This window comes from Polypterus senegalus, chromosome 12 (genome assembly GCF_016835505.1).
Source record: "Polypterus senegalus isolate Bchr_013 chromosome 12, ASM1683550v1, whole genome shotgun sequence".
In the NCBI taxonomy this organism is placed as follows: Eukaryota; Metazoa; Chordata; class Cladistia; order Polypteriformes; family Polypteridae; genus Polypterus; species Polypterus senegalus.
In genome coordinates, this window is record NC_053165.1 from 164,638,579 (window position 1) to 164,651,424 (window position 12,846).

Below are 12,846 nucleotides of genomic sequence, written 5' to 3' on the forward strand. Positions count from 1 at the left end.
ACCTTTGACGTTACTCTCAGCTGACCGAAGTGCCTGCTTCTGTTTTATCTTTCCTTCTAACAGATTAGGACTGAACTTTTGGGTTCAAAGTTTACGTCAATCCTTGAAGAGCCCTACATGGTAAGGATTCTGTTCAGCCCTAACATTTCACCTTTTCAGCGACGACTTGCCGTCTTTCACTGTCCAGACATCTCCATCGGCTTCATATCATCACGAGCACCCTGACTGTGCGCCTGTAACAATCATCACGGCCTTCATCACGGGTGCCTCACATTAAATGACGAAGTGATGGACGAGCGCCATCATTATGAGCAACTAGACATTTAAAGACATCCTGCATTGTCCATTGCACTGCATCTTCACTGTCTGCTCGATCCTCCATCGTCCACAGCCCTGAACTGGATTAGCTAGCCTCACATGTGAACTAATCTGATCCTTCAAGTTCGTCTCAGCTTCTGTTAATTATTACCGCAACTAAAATACATTTTCATCTTGTTACATTTTTTTACATTTATTTCTTAAATTTGTGTGTATTACTGATTCATTAGTAATATTTTCTTGTTCATATTACTTTATAATGTCCTGATATTTAGTTTGTTTAATGTTCATTGTTTATAGTCCTGGCTGCCATTTTGTTTTATCACACCTGTCACCATGTTGTAGGTTGTTTTTGGCTTCGGCCGCCATTTTGTGAATCACATGATGCCAAGAAGTTGTCCACTGCTGTGCCACTTCAGGAAAGAAGGAGACTTTGGATTAATTGTGATGATGTTAGCACAAGGCCTTTAACTGAGCAAAATGTGCAAAAGTGAAGCGTCTGGAGACTTTGTGAATCTGCAGTGTAACGCTGTATGGAATACGACGCACATACTGTGTATACACGTGCAACATCATTTCTAGAGCACACTTTCATACACATGATGGAGATCAAAGTGCATTACAAGATGAAGAAAGACAAGTAAATAAAAAAATAATATTAAAATAAGATTAGTCACAGAAGTCAGAGAACCACACACAGACACAGAGTATAATACATTATAAACTCACACACACACACACGCACACAGTGTTATGGCTGACATATTTCATCTTCTTCTTCTTCTTCTTCCACTTCTACGCAGTGTCGATGTCCCTGGCCAGCCTTCATCTCCTCCTCAGTCAGACTCCTTCACCTTCAGATCTTCTTTTATTTGATTCATTGACTTCCACTTTGGCCTCCGTCTCTTCTCCTTCCTGTCACTCTTTTGTCCTCGTATTCCTCGTCTCTCATGTCATCGCATGTCCTCTTCAATCGTCCTTCCTGTGCTTTCGTAGATCTCTCTCCTGTTTCTTACTCTGTCCGTTTTTGTAACGCCACCCATCCCTGCCCACATTCTCATTCCTGCCACCTCCACTTCCCCTGCGCTCCCCTAACTGCTCGTGTCTCGGCTCCATACGTCATTGCTGGTCTTACCACCTCACCTTCATTCTTCCATCTCATAAAACTCCTGATACTTTCTTCTGATTGTCCCATCCACACTGCACTTATTATTGTTACCTCAGCATCTGATTTTCCATCTTGGGCTACCACTGATCCGTGATTAAATTAAATTAAATTTATTCGCCGAATCCTGATTGTCATTACACCTCAGATATTTGGCCTTCTTCTTTCTATTTATCTTCATTGCTCTTCTAAAGGTCTTCTCCATTCTTCCAACGTCCTCCTTTTTGGTGCTTCATATGTTTCATATGCCACATGTTGTATTTTTAAATGACTTGGTGGGGCATTCAGACTTAATGTGGTTTTTTTTTTCATTATCTTCTAATGAAGTGAAGTTGAAGTCAGATTACTGTATACCAGGACTTTATTAATGCGTTATATTAATGATAATAACCTGCATGATAAACCAGAATGATCAAATTACAGATAGAGAAATCCACAGCACTTCAGAGAAGCACTCGTTGCTCTTCAGAGGTTTTCTTCTTGAGATCGGAGACACATTTCTGTTGTTTTTTCTATTTATTCTTTTTCTTCTATCCTTCCATCACGCCCTGTATTTTCACCGGGAGGCGTCCAGAGCACAAAGCAATAGTTGCACACGTGCGGGTCGTCACTCCATGATAACGGAGATGAAGGGACGACCTGACTGAAGTGAGACTGAAGGAGTGAGAGCGGTGAGGCCAGGCTGTTACCTCCAATTGAGTTCCACGAGGTCCCCACTCGTTCACGGTGGATTTCACACAAACGTTTGGATGATTTCCTTCACCGTGAGAGCCTCAGACACATCCAGTAAATGAGCAAGTAGTGGAGCGGAGAGCAGGACTTTAGGGACCCTCCAGTCTTTGACTTGACTTGACTTTGGACAATCCACTGGTGAGCTTGTTGCGCTGAATGGCCTGTTTTCATCAAAAATGTTCCAATCAGTGGACTCACCGCCTCTGAGGAAGTTTAAGATGTCATCAGGCAGACTCCTTCATCCAAGGGGCCCACAAACACAGCTGACATTACACAGACAGGGTGACAGAGGAGTCGACCTCACCACACTGACCACACTGACCACACTTCCTATCTGGTGACGTCTGCTGCCATTTTCTTCTTCCCGGCCCTAGTGATCTGAGTGACTGCATGAATGGCAGTGGCACAAATGACATCCAGTTTCAAATTGGACATTTTTAGGTACCTAAATACTACAAAAAGTGGAAGAAATGAAGGCTTATAGTGCAACTCTAGGATCCGTCGTCATGTGGAGGCTCCTCTGAAATTCTTACTCATATGTGCTAATTGACATGTAACAGGTCATCAATCTGCTAAAATGCAAATTGATTTAATAAAATTGAAAATAAGTGAATGAAAATGAAATAAATACAAAGTTACTCCATGAAGTAGTAAAAATAGTCACGTAGTATTTACAGGATGTTTAAGCACTGGGCCTTAGCCGTTATCATTTAACATCCCATTCATATTATTTTTACAATTTAAGTTTACAGAACAAAGGACTGTGTAGCGAGTCACTTAAGAAGAACCACAAACACAAGAAGCAGCGAGTGTGACATCGACTGATCAGATATCTCGTGACAAAGGAACGTGCCAAACACAACCCAATGATCGCAAGCCCACTTACTCAAACTCAGAGCATATTGGGGACGAATCACAAACACACACAAACTAAGGGCTCCATTTGCTGTGACCAAGTGACCTAAACTTCATGCTGTATGGGGATGTTGTTATGTTCTGGAGTTTCCTTCAAGGCAAAATACTGTGAGGCTCCGAAAAGCTGCTACTCAAGGAGGGCAGGATCTTCACTGGTCTGTCCAGCAGAGCTTCACCTTAACCCAGCCTGGTCCCCAAGGCTAACTGCTGGTGTCACCCAGAACAGCCCCTAAATCAGGAGAACTGGCAAAATGACGATAAGCGTAACAAAAGTACCACAAGAGGGAGGCTGGCCGTAAACCCACAGCTTGCAGTAAAAGAGCAAATGAAGATCCTTTGCAAATGAAAGATTTATTAAACAAAAATAGGAAAACACAAAGAAAGGCACGAAAGAGCAAAAGAAGGCACAAAGGAGTTGCCTAAAAGGCAATCCACAGCAAACAAGTTCCAATCCACAGCAGACAAGCTCCAATATAATACGAGATTTAATCAAACAGCCAGAAAATTCAACACAGAAAACTCAGTAAAAGAATGAGTCCCAATTCCTGAGCCTTCTCAGCCGAGTTAAATATCCTGCGGGAGGGGAGGGGAGGGGTCAGGAGTGGTGATGTCAGGTTGGCTCCACCTACTGTGGCTCCACCCACAAAGTGCAAAGAACATAACTACTTTTAAAGTGACAGTGCACTATTAAATATGAAATCATCTAAAGTAATCTGAAAAATAATAACTCAGAATTTACAAAGCAATAATAAAACATAAAATACACATAAATTTGAACAGATACATGCGAAACGTAGACATGGTAAGAATGAGACATGGTGCTTGGGTCCATAAAGTAGCAGTGCTAACTACTTTGTTGTTATGCCACACCAGCTAATAAATATGCAATAATAATAATCATCATCATCATCATCATCATCACCATCATCGGCCTAACCTTTATCCCATCAATTTACTGACAAACTCCTTCTGTCTTACAGGGCAATGACGGCGAGTACCAGTACCCCAATGCCACCTCGGAGTCGGAGCAGGAGCTCAACTACGCCTCTCTACAGTTTTCGAGCCATCAGTGTACGGAATCCTCTGTCCAGACAGACATAGTCAGCGATTACACGGAGATTAAACGAAAATGAGGTGCGCTCCAGTGCCTCACGCCAAGCTGATCTTCCCCTTTCCTCATCTCATCACAACGTTTGTGGCCTCCCGGGTCTGACAAAAATCAAAACCGAGCGATGCACCACAAAGAGCCAGTCTACTGCCGAGTTTAACGTCCGTCCTCACGGTGGCCCTCATTACGATGCCCGAAGAAGACCCTCCCCAGACCCCCTGTCTCACCCCTCTGTGTACAGGACTGTGTAGAACTGCACAATGTGTGACAAAGTAACAAGCTATTGAGATGTGTGAGCTGGCGCTGAGGAGGGTGGTGAAGTGCAGGGCATTTTGAGGGCCGTTTTGTTCCCTTTATGATGTGTGAGAATCCCGACCTAAAACATGCAAGAGTCATTGGGCTCAGTTAGTTTTGAAGGATTCACAGCATGCACAATTAAAGTAACTAATCCGTTTTCTCCACTGTCAACGGGTCTGTCTGAGTGTTTGCACACAGGAGTAACCCAAACTTCAAGTCTCCCGTGCTGAGTGAAGTGAACACACGCAGATCTTTGTCAAACATTCAGAAACGGGGCCTCGAAAGATGAATGAATGGCCTGCTTAGTCAGTGAAGATAAATTGATCTCCTCAGCCCTTCCATTCCTCAGATCGATTTCATCCCAAGGTAGGAAGCAGCAAAGAGCTCAAGGTGGGACGACATCAAGTAGGCGATGAGCTGGCGGGCCTACGGGTGGGAGCTGGAAGTTGAGTCTGAATATCGTTCCCCTCTTATTCCTTGGTAAATCACTGCTGGGTGTCATTTGGTCTCGTCTGACGATGGGCCTCAGATAAGAGCGGATGAAACTCGCAAACGGCGATGAGCAGAACGACGCGTACGCAATTGCGCTCTCAGTTCAAACTCAATGTGTGAAATAAATTGGGTCTCTGTTACGATTTGAATATCCAGGAAGGCTTTTCACAATCTACACATCTGTTCTGGGGTTTACACACCCAAGGAATGGAATTCTGATGTTAGTTTTTTCCTACCATGAATCCTTCCCATGACAGCGTTTTGTGTTGTTCATGGGCATCGACGTTTTGCATCGACCGTTACAATGGTAGTTACTCACCATCCCCTGGGAGTGTGCGACGTTATCAGTGGGCCCGTATTAAGGTCAGCACGTGGGGTCTACGACTATCGGAGTATTGGATACAAACACCAGTAAGGGTCTTTACTTTACCATTCAAGCAATTTTGGATTACCGCACATCGTTTGTGCCATTTCCTTCTTTGATTTTTGCTTGGCGATTGACACGTGAGGACAGTAAGGTTTGAACAACTTTGCCTTCTCTTTTGAACTTCTAACTGCTTTATACTGTAAATCAGAGTCTTTCCATCTCTTTTTAAGTCGTTCATTTTGTGTCATTCACCTGAAACAAAAGGCGTCGAGTTCCTGCCTGGGAGTCTTTTCATGCTTTAATATCCACAGACGTCCGCCTGTGATTTAATATTTAAATAAAGTCCTCCAGTCCAAAAACTAGCAAACCGACAGACGTGTGCATAACCTCAACACGGATATGATGGTTGCTAGGTAACGGCAGTAGGGGGCGGGATTAGGCAGTAGAGGAAACAGAAGCGCATGGCGGTGCGTATTGACGTGGAAAAGAAAAAACGTATTGCACTGCTCCGCGGCGATTATGAACGAGAGGCGTAGACGGAATTGACGATATTGACGTAACTCACGTCACGTGTGCTACAGAAATGGGCGAACACGGAAGGAGGAAACAAAGCTTTAGGAAGCAATGTTCCTTGGTTTGTACCCCAAAAAACTCTTTAGGGGGCTTTGTGTTGAGCAATCATAACGGGGCCTGCAAAACAGATGGTAGTGTCGGTGAAACTGCGTGCAAATCGAAACGGCCATCACTACTCACTCAAATATGTTTGTATTTACCAAGGAATAAAGAAGGTAACAATATTCCAAGATTAGGCCAATTCAGCACCATCAAATCGTAAAGACAAAAGCTATCAAGCGGCATAGAGCCCTGTAATTACCCCAAACCAGCACCGCTCTTCAAAAGAAGCTCAATATTCCTAACTAATTCCTTCCTCCGTCAGCTTTATATATTTTCAGCAGTAGTTTCTTCCCAATTCAAAGTATTTTTGTTTCCCTGTACTTCTGTCCTTAGTAATGTCAGAACACAAGCAATGTTCTAGAAGATGGCTAACCAAAAACAAACGTCAGCGGGCCAGACTGTGAGGTCAGAGAGAATCGAAAGAAGTCAGAAACGAAAAGAAGAGTCGCAAACCGAAGCACAAACCCAGCACGCTGCCACTAAATGAGTCCACCAAGGGACTGATTGTCACATCTTTAAATCGTGATGTCCCCGGAGCTGCTCTCAGTCATTTGATTTCTCCAAGCAGCCTGGGACCACAGGTGTCCATCCGGTCCGGGACGACTCCTAGGATATCAGGATAGAATAGCAGGAGGACATTTTAAACCCTGCAGTGTCTTCATGCTGTGCAATACAAGAACATAGAAACACATAAGGATTTTAGGGTCTAAGATGGACGAAACTCCATTTAATGACATTAAAGAAGATGAAGATCGCAGGCACTATGAGGTCACCCTTTGGTGGGCCTCCATCACTGCTGGTCCAAGCAGGCCGTCCTTCAGGGCTGTGTGTTCAGGAGAACAGAAGTGCTGGAGGTGACCTAACAGAGAATATTAACTAGACGTCTGGCGTCCCATCAGACCATCCTGATAAGGATCACGACGTGAGACAACTGAGATATTAGCTCTCCATCGTGGCCATCTGGTTAGCTAACATCTCACCTGCCCCCTCATCCCATCCACGTGTTTGCATGAACTCCACGGCAGATTCCAACGACTGACCATATCTGAAGCTATTCTTCATCAACTGCCCAACTCTGACAAAGGATCTCAGAGATGCCCAACATTCACCGAATCCAAAATCGATTCGACATTTTGACAGTGGAAGGGAATGTTGAGGAGTAAAGTAAATTTGTAATTCAATCACTTTGACTTTTTTAAGATCAGTAAATAACAAATGCCCAGGCCCACATTACACCACACCTTCACACCATAAGGTTTACAGTTCCTTGTACTGGGCAATGCCACAAGAGCTGGGGATGGCAGTGCCCATTCACCTGAACTGTCTCCATCATGAATAAGATGGTCTGCCATTCTTGGGATGTCTGCTCACTTCAGGATTCTTCACGAAGGACTGGTTGCCAGTCCAAAGAACCGACTGGTATTTTTATAAATCCATTAAATGTTTATAATGTTAGACACCTTTATGTACTAAATATGCCAATTTAACATTGAAGGGGTGAACTTGATGGTACAGAGTGGGACTGCAACCAGAACAGGAGATCTTCGGCCGGGGGTTGTGTTTCAAAGGCGCACAAAGACAAGCACCAGCTGATTGGATGTCATCAGTAGTGGGCGGGGGCATCCTCTGTACCTCCCCTCTCTCTCTCGCCCTCACCACCTCAGCCTCTCTCTCTCTCTCTCGCTCGCTTGCCCGCTCCTCTAACCCTCTCCCTGTGAGCGAGGTGTACGTGTAAAGGCGCTATACACCTGCATGTCCGTATTCGTTAGATATCACGCACGTCATTTCTCAGTGGACTGGCTCAGAGGACCACCTTAAAACATTCAAGTCAAAACAAAATGATCAAATAAGCAACATACGGCAAAAAGACGACGGCAGCAGAGAAGAGTGCCTCTGAACGTCCCAGCACTCCCCAGAAAACTCTGACGCCTCCCATCAGCGCGCCCCTGCATTCCGGTGGGCTTCTCCAGTGTTTTGTACATACGAGGACTGTATGCATGAGAAATACCCGACTAACCACTGCAAATCAGCTGAGAGGACATCAGTCGTTCAGGCCCATTGGATGAGCACCGAGGCCTGAAGTGCGGCTGCAGACATTTAAGCAAAATGCAAAGAAACTTACCGTAACTTAACTGTGTGATGCTAACGGCTTTTCACTGATGGCCAGGCAGGCAGGCAGGCAGGGTGTCTCCCTGAGGGCAGCACCTTCATGTCACTTCCTTGGATCTTCTGCTTTAACCTTTTTAATCATGGTGTGAATACAACAAACAAAAAAATGAACTTTTTTTTATTATGTAAATCTCAAAAATGAGGAAATGTGAAAAGCGAAAGGCAGCAGGAGCGACTCCTGAACGGCGACAGGCCGGCCTGAGGAAGCTCCTGGGTTCCTCCGAATCTGTATAAAGCTGGCCCAGCTCTGCTCGTGTCGCAGCGTCGCCTCAGCCTGTAAATACACTTAACACCTCGAATTCGACGAGCTCACTCTTATTTATTAATGGAATTCTGTACATAATACACCAATAAAGACCACCTGTGAAACGGATCTGTCTGCCTGAGTTCTCTTCATGAGCCCGTCCTGTCATCAGATGTTGTACGATGGGTCAGGAAGCACCGACTGTCTGTGTGGCGTTATTCAAAATGTAATTCATGTCACTCTTATGTGTTAACGCGTGGCATTCAGGGTAAGATGCTGCCCAGTTTACATTAAAATGAACAAAATCAGATAAGAGAGGGAGCCGAGGCCAAGAGGTCTGTGAAGCGGCGCTCCAAGTTACGATCGCGCTTCTCATTTTAGTTTTGCTGAATCCATGCAATGTGCTTGTGGGGTTTGTTTCTGGTCTCTTTATGGTTCTGCTGAATATTTTGGCCTAAATTAAATGTTATTAGGACATTAGAACAATCTGAACGAGGACAGGCCATTCAGCCTAAGAAAGCTCGCCAGTCCTACTCACTTAATTCTTCCAAAAATATATCAAGAAAGTCCCTAACGTCCTCTTGTCTACCACACGACTTGGTCGCTTATTCCAAGTGTTGATTGTTCTTCCTAATATTTGTGCGAAATTTCCCCTTCACAAGTTTCCAACTGTGTCCCCGTGTTCTTGATGAACTCATTTTAAAGTCATAGTCTAGGTCCACTGGACTAACTCCCTTCATCATTTTAAACACATTAATCCTTCAACTGTAAAGGCTCAGCTCTTTTAATCGTTCCTCCTAACTCATCCCCTGTAGCCCTGGAATCAGCCTAGTCGTTCTTCTCTGGACCTTCTCTAGTGCTGTTATGTCTTTATGGAGACCCAAACTGCACCCAAGACTCCAGATGAGGCCTCACCAGTGTGTTATAAAGCTTGAGCAGAACCTCCTGTGTCTTCTACTCCACACGTCAAGGCGCTATATAACCTGACAGTCTGTTAGCCTTTTTAATGGTTTCTGAACACTGCCTGGCAGTTGAGAGTGTAGAGTCCACTATGACTCCTAAATCCTTCTAATAAGGTGGACTCTCCATATTCCGATTCTGACAAGCCTGTCTGATGTCCAAGTCCCTCTGTGATGATTTAACGAATTCCAAATTATCTGCTAATCCGCCTATCTTGGTATCATCTGCAAACTTCACCAGCTTGTTCCTTATATTCCTCTCTAAATCATTTATAGATATTAAAAACCCTAACCGCTGCGGACTGCCACTCTTAATGTCACCCAATTCTGATGAGGTTCCTCACACCATCACCCTCTGCTTCTTCCTGTGTCTGAGCCAATTCTACACCCCACACCCTGAGCTGCCACTTCTTTTAGTCTGATGCCCACCCTTTCATCTGGCACCTTATCAGATGCTTTCTGAAAGTCCACATCAATAATCTCATCTGCTCCACTCTGGTCGTATCCTTTTGTTGCCTCCTCATGTTAGTAAAACAGGACCTCCCTCGTCTGAGGCCACGCTGACTGTTCCTAATAACTTCTGTCTTCTCCTTAGTAATTCCTTATACTTGAACTAAAAGTATTTCAGAGTATCGTCATGCGTTTGGACAGACAGCAGCAGACGGTGCTTCAGGTGACATCAGCCACACGACACTTCAGAGGTTGGCATCTTTGAGGTCACCCACCGTATTAACATTTCTGTTTGTTGCTGTGTTTTTGTCCATAAAAGACTTTTGAATTTCGTGCTCTGGCTTGCTTTCTCCACTTTGATTTTTAAACTGGAGTTCTGAACTGCTTATCTGCTCATGAAGTTAGCTTTGTATCGTACTTTATCTCCTGGTTTCATTATTCTTCATAACCAGACCTCTCTCTGATGGTGTCATGTCATTCGAATGTTGAGGTGTTTGTTCATTTCAAATCAGGAGTTTCCTGTTATTCCCAGTAGGCACAAGAGTTCAGAGGGTGACTGGAAGACAAGGACAGAACCAGGAGAACATCTAATGGTAACCTGAGCCAAGGATCACAAGTCAAGAGGAGCCCAGAGAGTCCAAAAACCACAGAAACAAAACACAGAGGACACGACTTCTCAGAAAAAGGTCTGAAGGCTTTTGGAATCCATGTAGTCTGATGGGGAAGCGGACCCCTGGGTGACCTTTTATCTTGTCACATCATGATTGACAGGCCACCACCACTTAGGACACACCCACTCCAGAATGGCCCTAGCAACGGTAATCAACAATAATCTTGTCAGAACGGTGGTCCAAATCAAAACCAGAGTGAAAACTATAAGTAGATTTCATAAATAAATGAAGCTAATGGACACTGAAGGGTATAAAATCCCCGAACAGAAGCAAACGACATTCAGAATTGGAGTCGTTGACATTTCCATTTCTCTCAACTTCAGTTTTATTTTTCCAGTTTAAAATTCTACACTATGTGACCGTAAGCGGTATGACGCTGAGTGTTTTATCGTTATGAGAATCGTTTGAAAGTTGTATTTTTAATCTTGTTATTCCACAACGCCATTTTTACGCTTGTTGTTCTTCTCATAGATTAGTATTCTCGTTACTATGACGATACTCCCATCATCCACCAGGAGGTTGCGGCTGCTCACGATATTTAGGCTGTCACTCTACCCGAGGTCCTCTGATAGTTTAGTTAGCATTTAGGTTCGGTAGAAGATCGGTGAGACTTTTTGGTTTTCGACTCTGGTGCATGTGTTTGACCACAATCTCGTTTTGAGTATCTCGTGGAGAAGCAGGACCAAAACTAGCACATCGTCACCGTTCTCTCCAAATAAAATAAAATCTCTGCACAGCACCTCAGAAAAAGACCACAGCAGGCTGCCGTGGCATGTATGCCACCGGACTGAAGTTTGCCAATTGATTTATCTCATTTTCTGACACGGACAACTACTTCCTGTAAAATGTCCTTGACTGTTAAATTGAGTTTGATCAGCTTCATCTTTAATGTTTAAAAGTTTTAACTCTTTTGACCCTCAGGAAAAATCAAATCTCCAACAAAATAAAAATGGTTCTTTGTTTGTTGTCTTTTGCTTTGTCTGCTTTTTGTTTTTATGGATAACTGCATCGTCTGCCCACCCCACTGAACACGCAGGATGGGTATAATATTCCATTGTCTGAAACGTTCAAACCGTAACCAGACGCTCACCTGCTCTTACATTCCTTTTCAGATCCTCTTCAGACCATTAAACGTTGTTTCATTTTGTTTCGTTTTTAGAGTTGGAGCCCCTGTCTTCATTCACCTATCTGAGATTACGTCTAAGAACTCGCTGGGCGGCTTATCATACGAGTTTAATCTTTTGGTTTTCACTCGTTTGGCCGTCCTGACACCCACTTTGGTCTCTTTCATTGGTTAATAAATGTTAATCGACTTCATATCTCCTGACCTTCTCGTTGTCTCCTTTTTGACTCTGGTTTCTGTTTGACATCTTCTTACTGACATCTTCCTCAGCTTGCTTTTCTGACTTCATCTCCTGAGACTTAATCTGAAACCATCAAGGACTGTTCTGTTTCTTTCTACTCCGTCATACAAAACAAAGTCAAAACTAACTTGGGAGAGCCAAGCAATACAGAAAGAGTACATAATCCACAATCAGAATCCAAAAGATAAAGATGAAGTCGAGAACCAAAACACTGAAACAACGGCTGAAGAGAAATCAACAGGAGTGAAACGTCTCAGTGAAGAGTGAATTGGAGTTTCTTCCAAGGCCAACGATGGTGTGAGGCCTCCAAATGCAGGCTTCAACTGGACCAGGCCCAACAATGTGGAGCTGGCAAAACAACTTGAATTATAACAAAAGCCCCACAAGAGCAGGGATGACCATAAACCTTTGGCTTGTGGTTAAAAAGGCAAATGCAGAACCTTTATAAACAGCATATTTTCAAAAATAAAATAGCAAAATACAAAGAAAGGTGCAAAAATTCAAGAAGTAGAAGTTACCAAAAAGACAACCTTGATATCCACAAATCAAAATCCTTAAAACAAAGCGAGATATCATCGAAACATCTAGAAGCTCTTACAAGAAACATTGGTTCTCCTGAGGGACTCCTGAGCCTTCTCAACCAATTTCAATATTTGAGGGAGGGGTCAGGAAGGGTGACTTCAAAGTGGCCCCGCCTCCCAGGGCACCACCCACAAAGAACAAGGAGCAGAACTTCTTTAAAGGGACAGATCACAAAAAAATGACATTTAGGCCTGAAAAATAATAACTCAAAAATTAAACATAAAATCCACGCAGCCTCAAAGAGACACATTACAGAAGGTGGGCCATCAGCTGCAATGTCAAGGGGGTCCAGGCCACAGAGGCTTTATCCTAAGTGAGAAAGGCACAAAACAAAAGCA

The 12,846-nt window shown here is 43.7% G+C and overlaps 1 protein-coding gene across 2 annotated transcripts in view; it reads left to right on the forward strand.

Annotated features, from left to right (window-relative positions):
* mag (myelin associated glycoprotein) overlaps positions 1-8,611 on the forward strand; it is a 43,284-nt gene extending 34,673 nt beyond the window's left edge. The window contains exons 11-12 of one of the 2 annotated variants that reach the window (XM_039770636.1): positions 64-120; positions 4,111-8,611. In XM_039770636.1, coding sequence (XP_039626570.1) covers positions 64-120; positions 4,111-4,263 — 210 coding nt within the window. In that variant the 3' untranslated portion in view covers positions 4,264-8,611. The remainder of the gene's footprint in view (positions 1-63; positions 121-4,110) is intronic. The other variant, XM_039770637.1, reaches the window with a different exon arrangement.
* Positions 8,612-12,846: the final 4,235 nt, after the last annotated feature.